The sequence below is a fragment of the Lepidochelys olivacea genome, assembly GCF_965140295.1.
Source record: "Lepidochelys olivacea isolate rLepOli2 genome assembly, chromosome: 5".
NCBI classification, from domain to species: domain Eukaryota; kingdom Metazoa; phylum Chordata; order Testudines; family Cheloniidae; genus Lepidochelys; species Lepidochelys olivacea.
The window spans coordinates 2,967,008-2,992,531 of NC_140415.1; the positions used below are offsets into that span (position 1 = coordinate 2,967,008).

The 25,524-nt window shown below is 56.3% G+C and overlaps 1 protein-coding gene across 1 annotated transcript; it reads left to right on the forward strand.

Moving 5' to 3' along the window:
* The first annotated feature begins 16,045 nt into the window (after nucleotides 1-16,045).
* Nucleotides 16,046-24,620, forward strand: LOC311520299 (C-C motif chemokine 19-like). The gene is made up of 4 exons (XM_084627658.1): nucleotides 16,046-16,181; nucleotides 18,932-19,055; nucleotides 19,982-20,078; nucleotides 22,489-24,620. Exons 1-4 carry the CDS (start codon nucleotides 16,115-16,117, stop codon nucleotides 22,498-22,500), a joined length of 300 nt encoding a protein of 99 aa, XP_084483784.1. The 5' UTR covers nucleotides 16,046-16,114; the 3' UTR covers nucleotides 22,501-24,620.
* The last annotated feature ends 904 nt before the right edge of the window (nucleotides 24,621-25,524 follow it).

Below are 25,524 nucleotides of genomic sequence, written 5' to 3' on the forward strand. Positions count from 1 at the left end.
AGAATACCAAGATGAGACCAGCCCTCACAGTTGAGAAGCAAGTGGCGATAGTCCTGTGGAAGCTTGCAATGCCAGACAGCTACCGGTTAGTTGGGAATCAATTTGGACTGGGCAATCTACTGTGGGGGCTGCTGTGATGCAAGTAGCCAACTCTAACACTCAGCTGCTGATATCAAGGGTAGTGACTCTGGGAAATGTGCAGGTCATAATGGATGGCTTTGCTGCAATGAGGATCTTGGATCTCATTGCAATTTGGCTCATTTTGGCTGCTCCAAGAATGAGCCTCACCTCAGTCCCTGGAAAAATCATGGAGCAGGTCCTCAAAGAATCAATCCTCATTGCGGCAAAGCCATCCATTATGACCTGCACATTTCCCAGAGTCACTACCCTTGATATCAGCAGCTGAGAGAGAGGACTGGAAAAAGGCTAATGTAGTGCCAATCTTTAAAAAAGGGAAGAAGGAGGATCCTGGGAACTACAGGCCAGTCAGCCTCACCTCAGTTCCTGGAAAAATCATGGAGCAGGTCCTCAAAGAATCAATCCTGAAGCACTTGCATGAGAGGAAAGTGATCAGGAACAGCCAGCATGGATTCACCAAGGGAAGGTCATGCCTGACTAATCTAATTGCCTTTTATGATGAGATTACTGGTTCTGTGGAGGAAGGGAAAGCAGTGGATGTATTGTTTCTTGACTTTAGCAAAGCTTTTGACACGGTCTCCCATAGTATTCTTGTCAGCAAGTTAAGGAAGTATGGGCTGGATGAATGCACTACAAGGTGGGTAGAAAGCTGGCTAGATTGTCGGGCTCAACGGGTAGTGATCAATGGCTCCATGTCTAGTTGGCAGCCGGTATCAAGTGGAGTGCCCCAAGGGTCGGTCCTGGGGCCGGTTTTATTCAATATCTTCATAAATGATCTGGAGGATGGTGTGGATTGCACTCTCAGCAAATTTGCGGATGATACTAAACTGGGAGGAGTGGTAGATATGCTGGAGGGGAGGGATAGGATACAGAAGGACCTAGACCAATTGGAAGATTGGGCCAAAAGGAATCTGATGAGGTTCAATAAGGATAAGTGCAGGGTCCTGCACTTAGGACGGAAGAACCCAATGCACAGCTACAGACTAGGGACCGAATGGCTAGGCAGCAGTTCTGCGGAAAAGGACCTAGGGGTGACAGTGGACGAGAAGCTGGATATGAGTCAGCAGTGTGCCCTTGTTGCCAAGAAGGCCAATGGCATTTTGGGATGTATAAGTAGGGGCATAGCGAGCAGATCGAGGGACGTGATCGTTCCCCTCTATTCGACATTGGTGAGGCCTCATCTGGAGTATTGTGTCCAGTTTTGGGCCCCACACTTCAAGAAGGATGTGGATAAATTGGAGAGAGTCCAGCGAAGGGCAACAAAAATGATTAGGGGACTGGAACACATGAGTTATGAGGAGAGGCTGAGGGAGCTGGGATTGTTTAGCCTGCAGAAGAGAAGAATGAGGGGGGATTTGATAGCTGCTTTCAACTACCTGAAAGGGGGTTCCAAAGAGGATGGCTCTAGACTGTTCTCAATGGTAGCAGATGACAGAATGAGGAGTAATGGTCTCAAGTTGCAGTGGGGGAGGTTTAGATTGGATATTAGGAAAAACTTTTTCACTAAGAGGGTGGTGAAACACTGGAATGCGTTACCTAGGGAGGTGGTAGAATCTCCTTCCTTAGAGGTTTTTAAGGTCAGGCTTGACAAAGCCCTGGCTGGGATGATTTAACTGGGAATTGGTCCTGCTTCGAGCAGGGGGTTGGACTAGATGACCTTCTGGGGTCCCTTCCAACCCTGATATTCTATGATTCTATGATTCCCTAACTGTGGTGGGGCGATAGACGGAATGCGTATCCCTATCTTGGCACCGGAGCACCAAGGCAGCAAGTAGATAAACCTAAAGGGGTACTTTTCAATGGTGCTGCAAGCTCTGGTGGATCACAAGGGACATCAACATGAGATGGCTGGGAAAGGTACATGACACTCGCATCTTCAGGAACTCTGGTCTTTTTCAACAGCTGTAGCAAGGGACTTACTTTCCAGACTAGAATCATAGAATATCGGGGTGGAAGGGACCCCAGAAGGTCATCTAGTCCAACCCCCTGCTCAAAGCAGGACCAATTCCCAAAATAACGTTGGGGATGTTGAAATGCCTATAGTTATCCTTGGGGACCCAGCCTACTCCTTAATGCCATGGCTCATGAAGCCGTACACAGGCACCCTGGACAGTAGTCAGGAGCTGTTCAACTATAGGCTGAGCAAGTGCAGAATGGTGGTAGAATGTGCATTTGGGTGTTTAAAAGTGCGCTGGCGCAGTTTACTGACTTGGTTAGACCTCAGCAAAACCAATATTCCCATTGTTATTACTGCTTGCTGTGTGCTCCACAATATCTGTGAGAGTAAGGGGGAGAGGTTTACGGCAGGGTGGGAGGTTGAGGCAAATCGCCTGGCCGCTGATTACATGCAGTCAGACGCCAGGGTGGTTAGAGTACAGGAGAGTGCAGTGCGCATCAGAGAAGCTTTGACAACCAGTTTCAGGAATGGCCAGGCTACAGTGTGAAAGTTCTGTTTGCTTCTCCTTGATGGAACCCTCCCCCTGGGTTTACTCTACTTTCCTGTAAGCTAACCACCCTTCCCTCCTCCCTTCAATCACCGCTTGCAGAGCCATAAAGTCATTGTTGCTTCACATTCATGCATTCTTTATTAATTCATCACACAAATAGGGGGATAACTGCCAAGGTAGCCCGGGAGTGGTGGGGGAGGAGGCAAGGACAAGGCCACACAGCACTTTAAAACTTATTGAATGCCAGCCTTCTGTTGTGTGGGCAATCCTCTGGGGTGGAGTGGCTGGAGGCTCCCCCACCACGTTCTTGGGTGTCTGGGTGAGGAGGCTATGGAACTTGGGGAGGAGGGTGGTTGGTTACACAGGGGCTGTAGTGGCAGTCTGTGCTCCTGCCTTTCCTGCAGCTCAACCATACGCTGGAGCATATCGGTTTTGATCCTCCAGCAGCCTCAGCATTGACTCCTGCCTTCTTTCAGCAAGTTGACGCCACCTACCATCTTCAGCCCGCCACTTCTCCTTGCGGTCCTATTGTGTTTTCCTGCACTCTGAGATTGTCTGCCTCCATGCATTGTGCTGTGCTCTGTCAGCGTGGGAGGACAGCATGAGGTCAGAGAACATTTCAACACAAGTGCGTTTTGTTTTGTTTTTTTTTTGCCTTCTAATCTTTGCTAGCCTCTGGGAAGGCAAAACATGCAGCTGGTGGAGGGGGAAAAAAGGGAGAGTGGTAGTTAAAAAGATCAATTTTAGAGAACAATGGGTATGCTCTTTCACAGTAAACCTTGCTGTTAACATTACACAGCACATGTGCTGTCATTACAAGGTCGCATTTTGCCTCTTATTGAGGGTCTGCCGGATTGGCGTGAGAGAGCACTCACACAGGGCCAGGCAGCAGAATGCGGCTTGCAGGCAGCCGCGGTAAGCCACAGTCTTTTGGCTTCTTTAACCTTCAGAACACGTGGGAATGGCTTCAAACAGCAGTGCCCTCATTTCCCATACGAAGTAGCCGTTGGGTTGGCCATTAACAATGGGTTGGCAATTTAAAAGGAGGGGCTGCGGTTTCCGGGTTCACGGTGCAGCAGAAACCCAACTAACCCCCCTTCCCCTCCCCACACACCCAATTCTCTGGGATGATGGCTTCACCCCTCCCCCCACTGCGTGGCTAACAGTGGGAAAGATTTCTATTCAGCCACAGGCAAACAGCCCAGCAGGAACGGGCACCTCTGAATGTCCGCTTACTAAAACCACCCTATTTCAACCAGGTGACCATGAATGATATCACTGTCCTGAGGGTAACACAGAGAGTTAAAGAACCAATGTTGTTTGAATGCCAGCAAACACTGGGACCATATGCTGCAATGCATTGTTCTGCAGTGATTCCTGACTACATGCTACTGGCCTGATGTGGTAAAGTGTGCTACCATGGTGGACGGAATAAGGCTGCCCTCCCCAGAAACCTTTTGCAAACACTTTGGGAGTACATCCAGGAGAGCTTTATGGAGATGTCCCTGGAGGATTTCCACTCCATCCCCAGACATGTTAACAGACTTCTCTGTAGCTGTACTGGCCGCGAATGCCAGGGCAAATTAATCCTTAAACATGCTTGCTTTTAAACCATGTATAATATTTACAAAGGTACACTCACCAGAGGTCCCTTCTCCGCCTTCAGGGTCCAGGAGCCTGCCTTGGGTGGGTACTGGGTCCAGGTCCAGGGTGATAAACAGATCCTGGCTGTTGGGGAAACTGGTTTCTCTGCTTCCTTGCTGTGAGCTATCTACAACCTCCTCCTCATCTTCCTCGCCCCCAAAACCCACTTCCGTGTTGCCTCCCACTCCTTGGACGGAGTCAAAGCACAGGGGTGGGGTGGTGGTGGCTGCACCCCCTAGGATGGCATGCAGCTCCTCATAGAAGCGGCATGTCTGGGGCTCTGAACCGGAGCGGCCATTTGCCTCTCTGTTATTTTTGGTAGGTTTGCCTGAGCACCTTAATTTTCACGCCGCACTGCTTCGGGTCCCTGTTATGGCCTTTGTCCTTCATGCCACTGGAGATTTTTTTCAAATATTTTGGCATTTCGTCTTTTCAAATGGCATTCTACCAGCACGGATTTGTCTCCCCACACAGCGATCAGATCCCGTATCTCCCATTCGGTCCATGCTGGAGCTCTTTGGTGATTCTGGGACTGCATGGTCTCCTGTGCTGATGAGCTCTGCATGGTGACCTGTGCAGGTGAGCTCACCATGCTGGCCAAACAAGAAATGAGATTCAAAAGTTCGCGGGCCTTTCCCTGTCTACCTGGCCAGTGCATCTGAGTTGAGAGTGCTGTCCACAGCAGTCACAATGGAGCACTCTGGGATAGCTCCCAGAGGCCAATACTGTCTAATTGCATCCACAGTACCCCAAATTCGACCTGGCAAGGCGATTTCAGTGCTAATCCCCTTGTCGGGGGTGGAGTAAGGAAATTGATTTTAAGAGCCCTTTAAGTCAGAAAAAAGGGCTTCGTCATGTGGACGGGTGCAGGATTAAATCGAGGTAATGCTGCTAAATTCGACCTAAACTCGTAGTGCAGACCAGGCCTCAGTCTGTTTAGCTTAACAAAGCAAAGGTTAAGAGATGAATTGTTCAGTCTGTAAGTACCTACATGGGGAACAGAAATTTGATAACAGAAGATTCTTGAGTCCCGTAGACAAAGATGTAACAGGATCCAATGGCTGGAAGTTGAAGCTAGGCAAATTCAGGCTGGAGATACAGTGTACATTTTTGACAGGGAGAGTAATTAACCACTGGAACAACTTACCAAGGGTCGTGGTGGATTCTCCATCACTGGCAATTTATAAATCAAGGCTGGATGTTTTTCTAACAGATCTGCCCTAGGAATTATTGTGGGGCAGGTCTCTGGCCTGGGCTATGCAGGAGACCAGACTACACGATCACAGTGGTCCCTTCTGGCCTTGGAATCTATGAATCTCTAGGCACCTGGGCTATATGCCATGCTCCTGGTTCTGCCCAGGCGGGCAAAGAGGTCAGGCCAGCTCTGTGTGTTGGAGCCATTCCTGGGGAAATTCTTCCATCCCCAAAGGAAGGTTGGGGCAAGCTTGCTCAGAGAGGAGTGCCCCAGAGGGGGGTTGCTGGCTCTCAGAGGGGTGGGCTCATCCACTCTCCTCATGCTGGCAGAGCTCAAGGCAACAGCAGGTGCTGGTCGTGCTGCATGAGTGAAGTTTGGGGTGGTTAATATTAAAGATAGGTGAGATTTGATGGAACAGGTGGCTCTGGAAACCCATCAGATGGTTCTTAGCCTCACCCTGATAGCTGGGATCCCTAGATTGTTTCTTACTCTTGCTAGCTGAGGGCATGTTTTTACCAAAGGTGACTTCATTGAAAAATGGACTGGCCAGATTCTCAGATGTGCTCAGCTCTGAAGGGGGCCACTGCAAGGGAGCCAGTTCCAGGGTGGTCTGGTCCTGTGCAAACCTCTGAGTAGATTAAAGCAGCCTAGGGGCTGCTCTGTTCTACACTGTCTGACTATAGCACCCAGGAATCCTCAGCCAGCCTGGAGCAAACACCCCATTCACGCCTCTCCACCCCCCCATGCTGGGGGCTGCAGGGGATTCACCCATGAAGGCAGCCTTCTACCCCTTGGTGTGCAAGAGTGACACACAGGCTGCAGAGCCAGCTCCAGGCTCAGCCCCACATCTCCTACAGAGCAAAAAGGGCTAGTGGCTTGGCCAAGTGGGGGCTCCATATGGATGGGAAGAATTTCCTCACTGGAATTCCCCCTCCCCATTTCACCTCCTTTTCTCCATGGTGGAAGGAGACCCTTAGAGTGGGTCCAGGTTGGAGATGAAATGCTCGGGCCCCAATGCACAGCTCTGTGTGAGTGGGGGGGGGGGGGGGGCTGAGGCGTGGGGAACAGCTGCTCGAGTCACACGAGAATTGTCTGCTGGTAATTCGCTGGAGGCCTTGACTGGCTTCCAGCATGTCCTGGCTCAGCTAGCGTTCCTGGGACATATGGGCTGGGGAGGCCCCCAGCAGGGGGCTCAGGCAAAGACCAACTTGCTGAACAGCCCGAGGAGTGGAACGGCAAGAGCCAGACTGCCTGGGTTCTCCACCCTATGGCCCGCCAGGGACACGGCCGCCCTGGCATGCGGGTGGGGCATGGGGCCACGGGGGATTTTGCTACATGCAGAGGGATGCTCATTGACCTTTCGAGGGGTTGACCACTGGTGTCAATCAGCCCTAGCTCCATTACAGTCAATGGGGCCAGATCCCAGCAGGTGTAAATCAGGAGCCGGCCAGACAGGAGCGAGCAGAGGGATGGCAGTGCAGGAGGAAGGAACAGTTCCAGGCTCTCCGGCGGAGGTGAGCTCCTGGCGGGAGAGCTCTGGGCCTCTGAGAAGGACTGGAGCATGGGGATTGTGGGCCTGGTGGGTGAGGACAGGCAGGGAGGTGTGGGCTGGAGGTTGGCTGGCTCAGATGAGGAGCCTGGGTGGTGGGACAGGGAGTGGGGCAGAGTGGTGGGACCAGGAGCCTGAGTCTCTGGTGGGAGGCAGCAGGCAAGTGCCAGGAGGGGCTGGTGGCTTTGGACACATTGAGTTGAGGATGTCGCCGTTTGCCCTGTGACTCCATGGGCCACCATACACATGCGCAGAGACCCCTGCACCCTCCTGGCCGCATCCAGGGCACAGCCTGCTAAGGGGGCTCCCTCAGCACCACCCTGCCGCATGAAGGGACATGACACTTCCCTGGCCCTGTCCCCGCAGCAGCCCGGCCTGCGTGAATCCGCTCACCCCCGGAGGCAGGCAAGCCCTGGGTTACAGACGGGAAGGGCAGGCACCGAGGAAGGGGATGTGACTCGCCCAAGGACCCTGGGGCAGATGCAGGAATGGTGCCTTGGGGTGGTCCGCTGCTGGGAGCGCTAGCCCGGGCTTGGACCAGCCCACGCTAGCCAGCTCTTGGCAACCGCCCATCGGAAGTGTGGAAAGTCCTGTGGCAAGAGCAGCTTCTCTCGCCCGGGGCCTCCTCTGCCTCCCTGCGGCAGGGCTGCCCACTATGCTCCGGGGCTGGCAACCCACAGGCGCGCCTGGCTGCCCTCCCGCTGCTGACAGGGCAGAACTCGTCTCGCACAGGGAGCCAGCCCGGGGCCTGGGAGCCGCGGACGGCTGCTTTCGGCAGCGAGATGGAATGGGAGCGGGCGGTCAGGGGTACCCATCGCAGTGGGCGGTCGGGGGCACCTCAGCCTTGTGCTGAGCCCTGCATAGGGGTGAATGTCCCCCCGGGGCACTGGGCCAACCCCCTGGATTACTCTGCAGGAGGCTGGGCTGTGGGGCCCCGTGTCTTTTCTGTTCGCAAACCTCGTGCAAGCCCTTCCTGAGTTCCCTCGACCGGAGCCACTCTCCTCACATGTACCCAGAGATGCTGGAGGGGCTGAGAGAGCCCAACCAGGCCAGAGTCTCATTGCACAACCACAGCCCTGGAAAGCCCCTAACACGAGGCTGCACCGCTATTCCTGCAAGCAGCGGCTGGGGGCAGGAGCAGCCTGAGCAAGCCAGACCCTGACCCACTTGGAAGGCAGCTGAAATGTTCTAATCCCCTATTTATTCTGGCTAAGGTACAGGAGGATGGGATTAATCAAGGGTGAGCAAATATTGGCTCCTGACTCCGTTCTCACGGCTCTGGGGCTTGCTATTACTCGGCTACGATACGGGCCGGGGGTGGGGGGGCTGGGTGGCAAAGGCAGGCTGGGGGTGGGAGATGGAGCCATTTGGCAGGGCATGGCTCAGGCCAGGGGGCTGGCATTGGCATGAGAAATGAAGCCTTCCACCCCCAGGAGGCTGACCCCCAGTTAGCTCAGGGCAGGGGAGGGTGGGCTGCAGACCCATGTGCTTCCAGGTCACTGATTTGACTCTCCATCCAGCCCAGCAGTTGCCATCCATTGGCTGCTGCGCAGCCCAAGGGGAAATAGCTGCTAGGTCTCAGTCCACTTGTCCGCCCAGCAGGAACCTCCGGCCCCGAGGACTGGCCTTCGTTGGTTGTCTCTCTGCCTGGAGCCAGGGGCAGATAGAGCTCAGACTTCTTAGTGACCGTTCCGTGGTCAGCGAATGTGCTGCCCGCTGCTTCATGGAGCTCACGCTGTCCGACAGACCCAGCTCTTCCATTCAGCCACCTGGGGACCCCTCTGCCAGCTGGCATGACAGAGAGCTCGGCACTGTCTGCCCAGCCTTTGGGGCCATGGTGCACCAGGCTGGGTTTGATCCTCTACAGACACGAGGCACCCTGCCCCAGCTGTGCCCCCAGTGGGAGGCTGGTTGAGCTAGACTGGGGTGGGCTTCCTGGCTTTCTTCTGGGACTCCCTCCTGGATGGGTCAAACCTGCCCCTGAGCTAGCCACACGAAGCTGAGCCTACCTGGGCTTGTGAAAGAGGCCGGGCTCCTTTCGGATGGGGCTGCCTGCACCGGAGAGGGAGTGTTGGAGACACAGGGCCAGTCATTGTTAGGGGAGTAATTCAGCCTGGCCACACCTCAGAGCCAGGGTTCGGAGTCCAGGGCAGGGCACGCTATGGAGACTGAGGGTCCAGGTCGCTCTACTGACTCCTCTGGCCAGTGTGGGCCTGGTGCCGATGGGCTGCAAAGGGACTCGGCACCAGGGGACGGTGGGTCGGGGATTCGCGGGGCTCCATTCCCCTTGCAGGCCCAAGCGGAGCCCAGGGAGTGTTCTTGGGGCCTTTTCTTGAGCAGCGAGAGGAACCCAGACGTTACACCCCTTTGTGCCCAGCAGCAGGCACTGAGGGGAGATGGCTCAGAGCAGAGCCAGCCAGCCTGCTGGTCCAGCATCTCCCAGGCTAGCAACTCCAGCCTTTGCTGTCCCTGACAGAAGCTCTGCAACGGTCCCCTGGGAATGACGGAGAGTTCCTCACCTTGCAACGGGAGGGAGAAGAATGTAAGTGGGATCCGCGGCCTGGTTGATTAGGGCCCCTTGTGCCAGCTGGGGGGTGCCCTGGGAGGGCGCTGACAGCAGAAGTTAATGTTAATGCGTTTTATCTTTGCTCCCTGGACTTAGCCATGGTTAGTGGCAGAGGCCAAGTTTCCTTCTGATAAAGAGGATTTGCTAGGTGATAACAAGGGGTCGGGCACCAATTAGAGTTAAGCCTTTAAAGCCAACACATCCTGCTTTTATGGCTTCTCCACCAGCTGGTCCCACTAGACTTTGCTGCTTGTTTGTCAGCTCCCAGGGACTGGAATGCCCCCAGGTTCCGTGAATAAAGCAGGGTTCAAAAGATTTGCAGAGCAAGCGTTGTTAAAGCAGCAGGCATGGACTTTATGAATTAGGAGAAACGAAACCCTTTAGGAAAGGATCCCGAGGAGAGGCTGAAGCCTGCTGGCAGAGCGAGACACCAGACACCAGCCGAGGGCTGGCTGAGTCACAGAAGAACCAGTTTATTAGCAATTTGCTCAATGCAAGGCTGGGTTTTAACTCACTGTGTGGTTTGTTTGCAAGCCAAGAGCCATGTAGTCAAGAGATGGGATCTGTTTGGGGACCAGGCAAAATTGTGGGGGAGGCAGAAATAATTGAATAAAGTGGGGTCATCCCAATGATGGAAACAGGACCATGTGCCTGAGGTGACCGGCTGCAAGGCGTGAACAGCGAGTACGTCTCTGATCAGTTTAGGAACAACCCACAGGCTCCAGTAGGATTATTTATGGCTTGTGTAACCAAAGCACCAGAAGCCCTGGGCAGGGTCAAGACTCCATCATGCCAGTAGCTGTGCAGACCCAGAGCAAAGAGACAGGCCCTGCCCCAAAGAACGTGCATGCTAGGCAGGCAATGAACTGTCCAGCAAGTCCCTTTGAACAGTAGGCATGTCTGTGTTTGCAAGAGACTTCATAACAGGCAAAAGGCTTAACATGTGGAATTAATGGTTTGCAACGAACAGGTCGAGCCACTCAAACTGGTCGAGAAAAGGAGGGTCTGAATTCGAGTGAGCATATCTACTGTTTCTGTGTATTATGGTAGCACTAAGAGGCCCCAGCTGAGGTCAGGGCCTGTTGCCCTTTGGGCTACACACACACACACACACATGGGAAGAGACAATCCCAGCCCAGAAGACCTCACAATCTAGGGATTTTACAGGTGGAGAACAAAGAGGCTAAGTGACTTCCCTGAGGTCGCCCATGGAGTCGATAGCAGAGCCAGGAATTGAAACCAGCCTGTCCAAAGTCATCCTTCCTCTCTGGCCCTAGCTTGGCTAAATGACAGCAAAGGTGGTGGTGAAGGGGACATGAAAACCATTGAAGGCTGGGGGAGGGGAACTATTCAGGGTTCTGCATGGGGTGAAAATGAGACTAGCAAGATCAGTTTCCTAGAACTCAGCTGCCTCGCTCAGAAGAACAGCTTTCCAAGGGTTAGTGAACAATTCACCCCCAAGCTAGGCCTAAGCCCAAGGGAGGTGCTATGGACTGTGTCAGGAGTGATTTAGTCTTACATGGAGCACAGGAGCTGGTCCATGGTGACAAGAGCTGAACTGCTCGGTAATAGTGACTGTAATGAAATAAAATTTACTATCCTTATAGGGGGGAAATACCACAGAAACCCACCATAGTAACACATCACTTCCAAGAGGGGAACTCCAAAAAATAAGGATGCTAGTGAAATAGAAACTAAGAAGAACAGTCACAAGAGTGCAGTGCCTGCAAGATTCCTGGAAGCTTTTTAAAACATCGTAATAAGAACATAAGAAGGGCCACACTGGGTCAGACCAAAGTCTCACCCAGTCTCCCGTCTCCCGTCTCCCGACAGTGGCCAAGGCCGGGTGCCCCGGAGGGAATGAACAGACCAGGGAATCATCGAGTGAGCCCATTCCCAGCGTCTGGCACCCAGAAGCTAGGGATGGACCTATCCTCCATGAACTTACCTAGTTCTTTTCTGAAGACTCAAATTAAATATCCCTAATTTAAAAAAAAAAAAGTCAGAGGACCAAAAAATGCCACCCTGGCTAAACCACAGACTGAAAGAGGTGATTAGGGACAGAAAGGCACCCTTTAAAAGGGGGAAGTCAAATCCTGCTGAGGAAAAGAGAAAGGAACATAAACTCTGGCGAGTCAAGTGTGAAGAGATCTAGAATTAGGCCAGCCAGAAAAGAATTCGACGAGCAACTAGCCAAAGACACAAAAACTAACAGCAAATTTTTTTTAAGTACATCAGAAGCAGGGGCTGGCCAAGCGATCAATCGAGGCCACTGGTCAATCAAGGTGCTAAAGGAGAGCTGAGGGAAGGCAAGGCCATTGCAGAGAAGCTAAACGAATTCTCTGCACTGGTCCTCACGGCAGGGGATGTGAGGGAGAGCCCAGCACCTGGGCCATTCTTTTTGGGTGACAGATCTGTGGAAGTGTCCCAGATTTGTCAGTACAGGAGATTTTTGAACAAATTGATCAATTAAACAGTAACAAGTGACCAGGACCAGACGGTATCACCCAAAGGTTCTGAACGAACTCAGCTATGAAATTGCAGAACTGTTAACTGGGATGTGTAACCTATCTCTTAAATCTGCCTCTGGACCAGATGACTGGAGGGTAGCTAATGTAGCACCTAGTTTTTAGAAAGGCTCCAGAGGTGATCCTGAGTTGATCCACTTGATCCCGGCAATTACAGGCTGGTAAGCCTGACTTCAGTACCGGGCAAATTGGTTGAAACTATAGTAAAGAACAGAATTATCAGACACAGAGATGAATATGATTTGATGGGGAAGAGTCAATACAGCTTTTGTAAAAGGAAATCATGCCTCACCAACCTACAAGAATTCTTTGAGGGGTCAACAAACACGTGGACAAGGGTGATTCAGTGGGTATACTGTACTTGGACGTTCAGAAAACCTTTGATAAGGTCCCTCACCAAAGGCTCTTAAGCAAGGTAAGAGTCATGGGATAAGAGGGAAGGTTCTCTCATGGATTGGTAACTGGTTAAAAGACAGGAAACAAAGGGTAGGAAAAAGAAAAGGAGTACTTGTGGCACCTTAGAGAGTAACCAATTTATTTGAGCATAAGCTTTTGTGAGCTACAGCTCACTTCATCGGAGGCATGCATCCGATGAAGTGAGCTGTAGCTCACGAAAGCTGATGCTCAAATAAATGGGTTAGTCTCTAAGGTGCCACAAGTACTCCTTTTCTTTTTGTGTTATCTGGTGATTGCTAAATCCCCAGCTCCTGCAGTCACATGAGCACATGAGAATCTCATCTTGTCTTGTTGCCAATGTGAGTTCTTCTCCAAGTGCTAATCATGCCTGGACTCGGGTGCACGGAGCGCATCCGTACCCACCCGGGGAATACCGATGGGGACCATGCAGTGTGAAGAGCCTCCAGGTGCGGCTGAGTCACCTCCATTTCCTTACCATTGTGGTTGTGGCAGAGGGAGAGAACCATGATCCCTGAAGGCTCAGACCCAAGGAGGTGAGGGAAAAACACTCACCGTTCATTGCTTATAAAAATCGCGTGCTTGGTATCGAGATCTTGTGGCTGTTGGGCCCTGACTCCCGATTACTGAATGGGTGGGGTCGTGACACTGATTCTCCTAGGGTTCCCTGCTCCCCACTACTGTTCTTGCTGGTCTCCTTGCTCGCTGGGGTGGCCGCAGAAGGGGCATGGAGCAGGGGCAGCTGATTCCCTGACAAATGGGGGGTGAATGTCCGTGGTGGGGATCGTCCCGTGATGTTCCTCAGCTTCGGCAAGAGAGTCCAGGTGCCGTCACCGATCCTGGAGCATCTCAGCTGCCCCTGCCATTCCCGTCCACAACCAGCAGCACCCTGTGAGGGGGCGTGGGCCTCGGGCCGGCCCTCTGCCTCGCGGGGAATGGCCCCAAGCGCACAGGGGCTGGTTGATGGCCACTCGCCTAGGCACAGCGGCCTGGGACGCTAGTACCTCCTCATGGTGCAGAGGGGCCGTGCAGCCCAAGTGGCTGAGCAGAACCGCTGGGCTGGCCAGGAAAGCCAGGGCTGGGTGTGTGCGAGATACGCTAGCAAGGCTGGAAGCGGGGATTTCTGACACGCCGTGGGACAGTGATCATGGGCATCGCCGGGGAGCTTGGGAGGAGGCAGAGCCTGCTCGTTGGCAGGTCCTGGGCCTGCAATGACACTGTTCTGCCCCGGCGTCAGCCGCATTTCCCTTTGGTGACTGTGTTGAACGGCCCCAGAGGAGCCTGGGTAAAAAGACCACGCCTGGATCCCCCTGGACTCCCTTGTTTACTTTGCTCTCTGGGTGTTTGCCTTTGTTTCACATAGATTCAGAGATTCCAAGGCCAGACCACTGGGGTCATCTAATCTGGCCTCCAGTAGAACACAGGCCATAGGATTTCCCCGAAATAATTCCCAGTGGAGCGAGAGCCTCTCGCTTAGAAGAACATCCACTCTGTTTGCCTGGCCTGAAACGCCAAGCTCCTCAGGGCGGGAGCCATTCCTGTACGCTCAGGGTACTACTCAAAGGACACCTCCTCCTGTTACTGACCAGAAAGCTCTCTTCCATGTAGGCGTGAGCGTCTTTCACCCGGGATTCACGTCACCGGCTGCCTACTTGAGCTCCCCACCCGCCACCCAAATGCAGGCAACTCTGGGCTGAAACATGGCAGCTAACTGCCACCCCGCAGCAACCTCACCCAGCAGTTTGGGACAGGAAGTGAAGGGTTCCGTATCCAGCTGGAATGACAGGAGGGGCTGACAGAGGGAGACTGGAATTGGCCAGGACTCTGGGGTTTTGTGCCTCTGCTCTTGGGAAAGAGACCATGGGATCTTCACCACCCGTGAGCCCCTGCTTCCATCTCGTCCCAGCCGCCCGCACAGCACCCTGGAGCATTGGCTCAGTACCCCCTGGGATGGGCAGGCAGTGAAATCGGCGTTCTCTACAGCACAGCACAGGGGGGCCCAGACTCAGAGGGACGGGCACCCTCTCCTGGGCCCCCAGCACCACGTCTATCACTCTGGGCTTTCCCGTCCAGGGGTGACGCAGCCCAGCCCTATATACCTGGGGTGCTGCCAGGAGAGGGGTGGGGAGCAGCCTCGCACCCGTCCCCTCTTTCCGGTTCCAGGCCCTGGAGGAGAATCATGCCCCGCCAGCCCGCTCTGTGCAAAAGGCCCCTCGCTCTGTGACGGGCGTCCCCCGTTCTGCTCCGTCCCATGGACGCGGCGCCCTCTCTCTGTTGAGCCGCTCCTGTCCAGCAGGCCCAGCTTGCGTGCGGCTGGGCTCTCTGCTCGGCCGCGCTCCCCGACCGGCTGGGTCCCGCGCCCTCGACCCAGGCAGCGGCCTGGCGCCCCAGGGCAGGGCGCAGGGAGGCCGGGTGGCTCTGGCAGGCCTGTCCCTGGACTCCTGCCTCCGGCTGCGGGCCCCACTGTCACTGGCGATAAGCGGCCTCACGCAGAGCGGCGAGGGGCCAGCCCCCCAGCGGAAGGGCTGGGAGACCGGCGTTCGAGGGGAGACCCTGGTCCTGCAATCGGGCCCTCTGGCGCACGGCCCTGTGCACGAGCACAGACCCCACAGGGCGCTGGATGGGGGCTGCACTGGGGAGCGTTCCCTAGGTGACAGGCCTGCCCTGGCCGAGGGAGAGGGTCTCAACCACCGGCGCTCCCCCCCCCCCGGGATTTCTACGCTGCCGAGCTCCCCCTGCTTTATTGGGCTTCTTCCTCAGTTTTCCTCCCTTCTCTCGAGGGCCCAGCAGGGAGCAGACAGGCCAAGGGAAGGAGGTTCGTTGGGGTGAATGCTTAGCTCTGCAGTGCACCCTGGCCCCGGGCAGCATCTGACCAGAGCAAAGGGCAGGGCCCACGGAGTGGGGTGGGGGGAACCGTTAGCAAAGACGTTGGAGCCCCTGCGAGCAGGGCCCTGCTGAACCAAGCTGGACCCCAGCCCAGGGGGCTTCCCCGTGCAGCTGACCCAGCCCACTCCTGCAGCACCCCTCTGGGCTGGCTTGGCCATGTGACGAGGCTGGCGTCTTGCAATGCAGTTTGGGTTGGTTGACGTTTATGGTAAGAGTCCCAGGTGCTTTGGGGGTTTCCAGGGCAGGGCAAAGACCCGCGTCCCCCTCCCCCCGGCTGAGCCTAGAAGATGTCATTGGTCCTTCAGCTTAGCCCTGGCTCCATACCCACCCCTTGTCTCCAGCCTGCCCCAGAGATTTGGCAGCTTCAGACGAAATGGGGGCCTGAACCCCAGCTAGCCCTAGCTGTTTCTGCAAAACCCCTTCACCAATCCACGAGGTTTTAGCCGGCAGCACCGTGGTTTGGCCCGTCTCTTGCTATCCACGAGCCAGTCAAGTCATCCCAGGCTGCGGAGCCAGGAGCACAGGCTAAAAGCAAACAAAGGGATTGGGCAAATTGAACCTGCCCTTATGAGTCAGTGCCCCCCTCTCCCCCCCCCCGCCAGAAATGAAAGTGAGAGCTAAGATGCTGCAGGATAAATAGAGAGCTGGAGCAGCATTATTCAGAGAGCTGCAGGCGACCTGGCTGAGAGCACACTCCATACTCCATCCAGCAGGCTATTCCTTGGCTCCCAGCCTGCCCGCCCGAGCATGGAGCTGGTTAGGAGCGTGGCTTTCTTCGGTCTGATGGTCCTCTCCCTGTGGACCTTCCTGCCAGGTAAAATGGACAACTCCCCCACCTGGGTTCTGCTCTCTTGCATCCTAGGGTCTTTTAGAAGAAGTCTGATGGGTTCATTCTGGATTAGTAAATTTGGGCTTTGGATGCCTGCTGACTTTCCAGCTAAGGTATCAACAGATCCGCTGCCGGGGTATCTGAGGACCACGATCTTCAGTATATTTATCCCCACCGCACCCCGGGAGTTGGAGATGCTATTAGCCCCCGCAGAGAGGGGGAACTTCAGCGCAGGGGGAGTCAACCATGCCCTAAGTCTCGTGTGGAATCACACCCAATTCTCCTGAGCACCAGGCTATTCTGTCCTAACCACTGGGCCACTCTTCCTCTGGCCTCTGCTGCTGTATGTCACCGCAGCCTTCCGGCATTCACAGACTGGCCTGTTGGGGTAGGAGACGGCCCCTCTAAGTGCCGGCTAGTCCCTCTCCCCGTGTGCGATTGCGCCCTGAACTCCAGTTTGTAGCGCTGCGTCCAGTTTATTCTGAAATCTCTCGGGGTTGGGGACTTGAGGTAAATGCCCCCCTTGCTGCACGGGATGGCAATAGTCCTGTGTGCAAATGACGTATGTGCTAGTTGCAAAGGAAGGGATGGTGCTGCCCCCCCAGGTGCCTGGCGCAGTGAAATGCTGAGCTGCAGGGCTGAACAGATGAGGCTTTGCACCTCCAGAGCATCTTCCCTGGGTCATTAATGAGCAGATCCTCATCACACCTAAGAGGTTGCTGTCATTACTCCCCTTGTGCAGGGGGAAACTGAGGCACAGAGCAATGACGTGACTTGCCCAGAGCCAGACCGTAAGTCTGTGATAAGCTGGCAGTCACTGATGGCACAAGGCAGGGGGAGGATCGGGCCCTGGATGCCTGTGCTCATGCTGTACGTTGTGAGCATGAGTCTGCGTGTGCAAGGATATGTGTGGAAGTGGTGTGAGAGAGGAGGAGAGGTTTCCTCTGTGACAGGCAGAAAGCATCGGGGTGTGGGAAGTTCTGATTCCCGGGACCTGTGTGCAGTCTAGCTGTAGCCGGGTCTCTTGGCTCTCTCACCACTAGAAGTTGTTTGAATAAAATATATCACCACCCCCTTCCTGGGACCTTCCATCCTCAGAGATGTTAAGGTCAGAAGGGACCATCCCTTCCAATCTGACCTGGGGGAAAATTCCTCCCTGACCCCAAATCTGGTGACCAGTTAGACCCTGGGCATGGGGGTGAGACCCACCAGCCAGACCCCTTGGAAAGAATTCTCTGCAGTAACTCAGAGCCCTCTACGTCTAGTGCCCCGTCTCCGGCTGTTGGAGACAGTTGCTAATAACATTAGGCTGTCTGCTGTTTATGTTCATTCTGGCACAAGGAGGCGAAGGGCACAGAAAGCCCAGGACAGGCCCCCATTCAACTCATGCCTGTGTTTCCAGTCAGCAGGGAACCAACCCGAGCTGAATAAGGAAGGCTTCTAGAGGAACTAAGGGAAGAGCCGAGAGGAGCTTTGCAAGGAGCCAGGCAGCCGGAGGGTGGGAGTGAGAGCCATGTGTCTGCACAGCAGAGTGGGGAGCTCCTGAGCACGCCCCATCTCTCAGCTGTGTCCACTGGGTGGAATAAGGGTGTGAGTTCACAGCGGGAAATGCCAGCTGCCCTTTACATCTCTGGGACACTTCTCTCCAGGTTAGCCTGGTACGGCGTGAGCTAAGAGCGGACGTCGTCCTTGGTGTTAGAACAAAGGGCTGAGGAGCAGGACTCCTAGGTGCAGATTAAGGACCTAGGAAGGAGTTCCTGTGGGGGGAGAGTCTGGCCCCAGGCTCCAATCCTGGCTCTGGCACAGGCTTGCTGAGTAAATCGGGGCGAGTCACATTGCTGCACGGTGCCTCAGTTTCCCCTCTATTAAACAGCTGCGGTGGGTAGTACCAAGCCAACTGCCGGCACGCCGGGAGATTCAGTTAGTTAATGTTTGACAAATGCTTTGGGATCCTTCAGTGGAGGGGGAAGCACGACACACTAGAGGAGTGAGCAGGCCTCGTCCCTGTGCCTGTCCTGTGCCCCCCCCAACTCCCGGTCATGATGACTAGCCTCATGCGGGGCAGCCTGCCCATGGCAGACGGGTGCCCCGAGCTGCACCCAGCAGAGCAGTGCAGGGGTGGTCATTGCTCCGTGGCACTAGCTCCCAGGAGCATGCTGGGGAGCCCCCGGAGACGTCTCCGTGCTGACCGGCAACCCCGGCTCGCTCTCCCCGGGGCACGAGCAAGGTGCTGCATCCAGTGCACTCGGCTGGGAGCCAGGAGCGCTCGGGGCGATTCCCGGCTCTCCCACAGACTGCAAATGCCCTTGGCAGGTCACTCCCCGTCTCTCTGGAGGGGCCAGCCCTTGTGCCCTGCAGCTGCCAGGGGCTCAGGTCATCCATGTTTCTCAAGGGCTCGAGATGCCCAGGAGGGGGGGCCGGGTGAGGGCAGAGAGTGCCCATTAGCAGCCAGATCCTTGGGCTAGGGGGTTCCCAGAGAGGCCCAGTGCAGAGGCGTTCGGCCCCAGACTGGAGGGAAGCCCTGACTGACCAGGGGGACAGATGAGCCGCCACCTCGGGGCTTTTCCATCTCTCGTGTCGACGTTCTGCAAGAACGGCACCAGTTTGCCGCAGTGACGAGACAGCTTCTGGTCGTTGGACTCTTGCTGGGACCCGGCTGCCTCTGCTTTCTGCCCCAGCGGCCGCACCCTCCCGCCTCCCCTTTGCCCATTGCTCCGATCGCTTTTCTCTTCCAGTGTCCGGCAGCAACAATGCCCTGGACTGCTGCCTGAGGACGAGCCAAGTCCCCATCCCCCGCAAAATCGTGCTGCACTACGAGGTGCAGCGGATCCACGACGGCTGCCCCATCCATGCCGTGGTGTGAGTACCGTGGCTGGGCCTCGCTGCTCCGTGGGGCGCCGAGCTCTGGGGAATGCCGGGGGGGCAGAGTGAAGGGGATACACGGATGAAGCTGGGGGGCACGAGGGAAGTCTGGCTGGTTTGGGACGCCTGGCCCCAGGCCATTGCTCTCAGTGCTGGGAGTGTGTGGGGGGTGGGGGGTCGGATCGCTGCTGGGATCAAAGGGATTTGGAGGGCAGCCGGCCAAACCAGAGGCTTTGCAGACTCCTTTCACACTCGCTGCTGTGCAGGCAGGTGGGAGCACAGTCCACTGCTGCAGCATGGCCTAGGCAGCTCACCCCAGTGCCCGTCCTTAGGGAATGCCCGCCGCGCCCACACGGCGCCCAGCCCCGGGCCTGAGCCCGAGTCGCTCCGCAGCTGGGGAGAGTTCGGCTTCCTACTGCACACGACCGGCGCCGCGTGGTGCGTGTCCGTCGCGACGAGCATCACAAGAGCTGGACGCGATGGGTCAGAGCCAGCCTGGGGCCGCCCCAGTGACTCCCCAGCCAGTGGGCCCAAGCTGGACTTCCATTCCTCTCACGCTACTGCTGTCAGTTCCCAGCGCGGGCGGCTCTGGACTGCCAGCTGGAGTCAGCCGGGGGGAGCCTCGGGCAGCTGGGAGCCTTGGTTCCGACAGCCTCTCCCAGCGTGAGGCTGAAATGGGGCCGGGGTCCCAGGAGAACAGGCTGTCTCCTGCGGGATCCTGAGCCGGCGCTTGGGTTAGCCAGGGCAGGAATAGCCCTGCTGGGGGCTGTCGCCATTTCTGCTTCTGACCTCGCCGCAGCCTCTGCCCAGCGGCACGAGTGGGGAGCGTGGCAGGGAGGAGGGTTGCGACGGAGGCAGCTTGCTTTGATTGGCGCAGAGCCTTCTGTTCAGCTGTCCCTGTCTGTTTCCTTGCTGTGTGTTAGGTTTATCACCATGAGGGGCAAGCAGCTCTGCGCCCCTCCCCATGCCCACTGGGTGCGGCGGCTCACCGAGAGGCTGGACAGTGTGTACCAGGCCAAGGTAAGGGCACTGGGCCAGCACAGAGGCACCAGCTAGTCAGGGCTGGGCAGACACTGGGGAGGCTTTGCCCCCTCCATGCTGAGCACAAGATGCCCACCGTGGATCCCAGCTGCTCAGCTCCCCATGCTGGGTCAGACCGCTGGCCCATCCACCGCAGGACCCTGCTCCTGCCTCGTCAGAGTACACGCAGGTCACCCAGGTCAGCCCGTAGGTCACCGGAGTCCCGTACCCCGCCCTCCGCCCCAGGTCAGCCCGTAGGTCACCGGCGTCCCGTACCCCGCCCTCCGCGCCAGGTCAGCCCGTAGGTCACCGGAGTCCCGTACCCCGCCCTCCGCGCCAGGTCAGCCCGTAGGTCACCGGCGTCCCGTACCCCGCCCTCCGCGCCAGGTCAGCCCGTAGGTCACCGGCGTCCCGTACCCCGCCCTCCGCCCCAGGTCAGCCCGTAGGTCACCGGCGTCCCGTACCCCGCCCTCCGCGCCAGGTCAGCCCGTAGGTCACCGGAGTCCCGTACCCCGCCCTCCGCGCCAGGTCAGCCCGTAGGTCACCGGAGTCCCGTACCCCGCCCTCCGCGCCAGGTCAGCCCGTAGGTCACCGGAGTCCCGTACCCCGCCCTCCGCGCCAGGTCAGCCCGTAGGTCACCGGAGTCCCGTACCCCGCCCTCCGCGCCAGGTCAGCCCGTAGGTCACCGGCGTCCCGTACCCCGCCCTCCGCGCCAGGTCAGCCCGTAGGTCACCGGCGTCCCGTACCCCGCCCTCTGCGCCAGGTCAGCCCGTAGGTCACTGGAGTCCCGTACCCCGCCCTCCGCGCCAGGTCAGCCCGTAGGTCACCGGTGTGCCGTACCCCGCCCTCCGCCCCAGGTCAGCCCATTGGTTTCTCTAATGGAGGAGCCCACCTCCGGCCATGCTGGACCAGACTATCTAGTCTCCATCCCCTCCCTGGGTGTGGGAACGGGGAAGACAGACCAGCGGGAAGGAGCTCCGAGCTGCGGGTGTGAGGGGAAAGGGCTGTTCCGGGACTCACCGCTGCACTGCATGCCTCTCCCCCTGGGACTAGCTGCATGGTCAGACTCTGGAGGATCATTCCTGCATAAGCTGGGGAAACCCTAAAGCCGCCTGTGCCCCAAGAGGAGGACGTACAGTTCCTCTTCCTCTCCTGGCCATGCCGAGCGAGGGTAAGAGCAGGACCTCTGTGGCACCGGAGCAAATCCACAGGCAAAGCAGCTGTGCAGCCCCCTTCTGGGCCGGTGTACTAGAGGAAACCAGTTGATGACGCCTAGCAGCTGCTGGAGTTGCCTTGTTAGCTCAGTGCTGGGGGTCTCTGCTACGCCCCTGGAGGGGCCGGGTTCTAACCCGGCTCCTGACACACGTGGGGAGGTAGCTGTACTCTGGGAAGCAGAGCCCAGCCTGGTAGCAGCTGCTTGCTGGGAAGGTGAAGGGGGGGTCCCTTTATGCTGTTCGATGATTAGATTTCACCTACCCAGTAACAAATGTGAACTCCTGGATCACTGTAAGGGTCTCACCATGGAGTCTCAGACAATCCAGTCTATCCTGCCACCCAGCAAGCCGGCCTTAGTGAGACATGGTCACTTACCCCAAAGATCGTCAAATATTCAGGTTATTCCCAGTCCTAAGGGGCCAGTCACATATCTCAGATCAGTTTGTATCTCAGATCTCATACCAAAGGCCGCGCCGGTAGCCAGTCCTGTAATCAGCTAACTAAAGGGTTATCAACTAGGAAAAAGAAACAAGAGAGTTACCTACAAGGGAAAGCAAGCAAACATATACATACAAATGAGTTACCAGCTACGGTTTCTCAAGATGACAGAGATGTAGTAATCTGCCAATATAAAATGTCTTTCCGGGCAGACTCAGGAGTAACCCTGGGGGATCTCTGCCTTAGTTCAGTGTCTCTGGCCCTGGGAGAGTTCAGACACCAAAGAGACGACAAATTTTCTTGTGACCCTGTTTTATCTTTTATCTTTAGCCTTCCAGACCCTGAGCCAAGCTCCCTTGTACTGCAGCATAGGCCAGTCATCAGCCCTCTGTACTGTGATGTTCCTTAATGTCCTGTTTAATCTTCATAGGCCTCCTGGGTCGGCAGGAGGAACCATTCCTGGGTCTGGGTTCCCAAGTTCAGCACAAACATTTCCACAGTTACAAAGCAAAGCTGACCTCTGTCTGTGCAGCCTGGAACGCAGCCGCGCTGCGGCAGCAATTTACAAGCATTCCACAGAGTCTAAACGCGAAGAACAGTCGTATCCGACTAATACCTAGTTTGAGCCAAACTAACATGCAGCTGAGCTGGTTTGGTTTCCCGCTGCGAGCTTGTCAGTGCTCAGCTGACGCCTAGAGCTTGGCAAGAGCAGGCACCTGGTTGACCAGCATCAACCTTTCCTTCTCTAATTCCCTAGAACAACCTCTGAAGCAAGTAGACCCGGAGAAGCCTGCGGCTGGCCCACTGCCCGGCGATGGGAAAGGGGCTGAGAGATGATCGTGATGCCTGCGAACTCTGCATTCCCCTTTCAGCGTTTCCGGCTGCAGGGCAAGCAGCTTACAGCTCCTTTGGGACTGAATCCGGTGTGACCGTACTGTACCCCCTTGGAGATCCCCGCTTCCTGCTCTCTGCTCTCTGCCCTGCCCTGGGGAGTCTCCCTTGGCTTCTGTGATTTGTCAAGCTGAGTGCTGCTTAGCTGGGGACTGTGCTGGGGTTGCGCCCCAGGCCTGCCAGCTGCGAATGACACAGGGCGTGCCGGCTGGCACTGCTCTGAGCGTAATCCGTTCCAGACCGAGGCGTTCTCACAGTGAGCTGGGCACCTCCACAGCTCCTAGGGGGTCCCTTGTGGCACCCCTGGGAATTAGGGAGGTCTCTGTGCTCAGTGGCTTCAACTCAGCCGTGGCAGGTGGTGACCGATGGCTGGTGCAGCCTGGCTGGCTGTGCCGTGGCCATGATGTGAGATGAGTTTGGTGGATCTCAGCTCAGCCCCTAGTGGGCAGGTGCCCCTATTACAGAAACCACAGCTGGCACTGAATGGCCCCCGTGTGGGCAGCAGACCATGGACTGAATGGGCCACAGAGACTGAACCCGTTTGTCAGCCTAGGGGGGTCCCAAGGTGCAGTCACACAGGGAGGGGGCCGTGTGGGGGAGCCAAGTCCAGCTGCTGCCTACGCTGTCCTGTCCTGGGTCTCCTGGCCTGCCAATCCGGCCCCGTTCTCCAGCCCCGCATGCCCTGCAATCCCTCTGAATTTTGGCAAATTTGGGCACAAAGCTTCTTTTTCTTTTTGCCAACCCCCACGTCGGCCAGCCTGCCCTGTGCCGCCTGCCCCCGGCAACGGCCCTGCCAGGCGCATGGGGGAGGGCCAGGGAAGCGGGCAGAGAAGGGAGTGGGAGAGACTAGCAGCTTTTGCTGTGGGCACACACACGGGCCGTCCGATCCCACCGGTAGCATCCTCCACTGGCCAGGATTAGGGAAGAGCCACCTGGGCTCTCTGGGCAACCTGGGTAATTCCTGGCCCCGTGAAGGCCCGTGTCCATGGGCCCTGGCATAAAGGAGAATCAGGTCCACGACCTTTAGTCTGTGCTCCCACGAATGATTCTGTACCAAGCCGCCAGGGCAGCACCGAGTGAGCCAGTGAAGGGAACCCCGGGTGGGTATTTTTGCAGAACCACTTCCGGGCAGTGAGAGCATGGTGGCTAATGCATGGCAGCGCTGGCCCTCGGCACTGCATCGGGTCGGCTTGGGGGGGTCCATTCCGTTCCTTTGAAACCACCAGGGATTTTCCTTCCCTGAGCTGCGCAGAGCTGAGCTGGCCAGACCCAAAGGGTGAGGAGAGGAGATGGAGAGCAGCGAAAGGCCAGGCAAGAAGCGTGTTGTTACTTGGGCTGCAGCCTTGCTCCAGTTTTTAATTAACAATAAATACATCAATAAACTGGGGAGTGGGACCAGTCCCTGAAGCTTAGGTCAGCTTGGGGGCCGAGATTAGCAGGAGCCACATGTTTGGCAGAAGGGATGGAAAGAGGAAAGCAGTGATCCGGATCAGGCAGCCCAGGTCCTGGAAGCAGCGTGAGATAAGGCCTGGGTCAGCCAGAAGAGGAGGAGACTGAGACAGCGTGAGGGGCGAAGGACGGGCTTCACCTTACCTAGCCTGCATGGCTGTTATGGGCCATCCCTTTGGGTACCTCCATGGCAAAGGTTCAGACCCATCTCCAGTGTAAACGGGGGTCAGGCCCTTTCCCTCGACCAACGCTCATGGGTAAAAGAGCAGTGACACCTTGAGTGAATGACAGCTTGGCAGCCCGCCGCGGCTGGGCATTCCTTGGCAGGAACGGGTTTCTCCTTCCCATCAGAGACTCCGGGACCCCCAGGGCTCCTCTGCTTTTCTGAATCAGACTGATCTTGGCCTGTGTCTAGACGCCCCCGGCTGGGTGGGAGTAACGCTGACGTCAGCAAGCTCCATGTCATTGCCACGGGATCTGTTTGCTGTGATAAATTACAAGGGAATTTGCTCTTTCTCTCGCTCTCGTTCGCTCGCTCTCCCTTTTTTGGCTGGGATCAAAATGATTTTTTAAAATAAAAAAACCTGAAATGTACAGACATTCCCGCTTGTGTTTGAGGGGGAGGGGGTCTTGGGGAGGGAAATACGTCGAGCATTGGGGTCTGGTTCTGTCGTGAAGACACAACTCCCATTTGACCTGGGCACCAAATTGGGCACCCAGTCACTGCCCTGGAAAAGCTCCCCCATCCCCCAGGAGCTCTCTTAGCACCCAGCAGTGCTGCTTGCCTGAGCACAAGGGGCCTGTAGCACCGGCCCACCTGCTTGCTGACGCTTGCCACGCAATACTGTTCAGCAGCGGAGAGGTGGGCAAAGCCCCGGAGACGTTGCGTCGTGGAGACCTATCCAGCCCATTCCCCAGCCCCAGCAGCCTTTAAGAGCCAGCTTTTGCTAGCAGCTGCCCCACAGTGGTATCCGCCTGGGAATCAGACTGGTCTGGGTGCTGAGGCCCCTGTGCAACAAGACACCTAAGCATTTGCGTAACTTTAAATGCAGAGCCAGATTTGATCCGCCAGGCGTCCCCTTCCTAGACTAAACAGGCCTCTTGATGCTTGGCAGGGCCCCCATCGATGTTATCAAAATAATGATATAATAATACTTAGGAACTGTCCGAGACCTTGAGGGACGGGATCATTATCCTCACCTGACCATGGGTAAACTGAGGCACAAAGGTTCATGTCAGCAACAGAGCCCAAGTCTTCTGATTCCCCTTGACGTTTACTGCAGGGCCCAGTGTAGAACTGCGCAGCTGCCAGGTAGCCGGTGCAGCCTGAGCTCTCGGTACAGCCAGTGCCCAGAATCACACCTAGCAGACAACGGGTTGTTTAGCCTGGACCTGGTGCCCAATGCAGGGTTGTTCTAATCTCCAGAGCTGGACAGAGGAAGGAGCCTTACAC

What these genes read in the sequence shown, in the direction of transcription:
- LOC311520299 (XM_084627658.1), top strand. Translation starts at nt 16,115, where the DNA reads ATGGAGCTGGTTAGGAGCGTGGCTTTCTTCGGTCTGATGGTCCTCTCC. An exon ending in CCTGTGGACCTTCCTGCCAG is followed by an intron (nt 16,182 to 18,931) that starts GTAAAATGGACA and finishes TTTCTCTTCCAG; the next exon opens with TGTCCGGCAGCAACAATGCC. An exon ending in TGCCCCATCCATGCCGTGGT is followed by an intron (nt 19,056 to 19,981) that starts GTGAGTACCGTG and finishes GCTGTGTGTTAG; the next exon opens with GTTTATCACCATGAGGGGCA.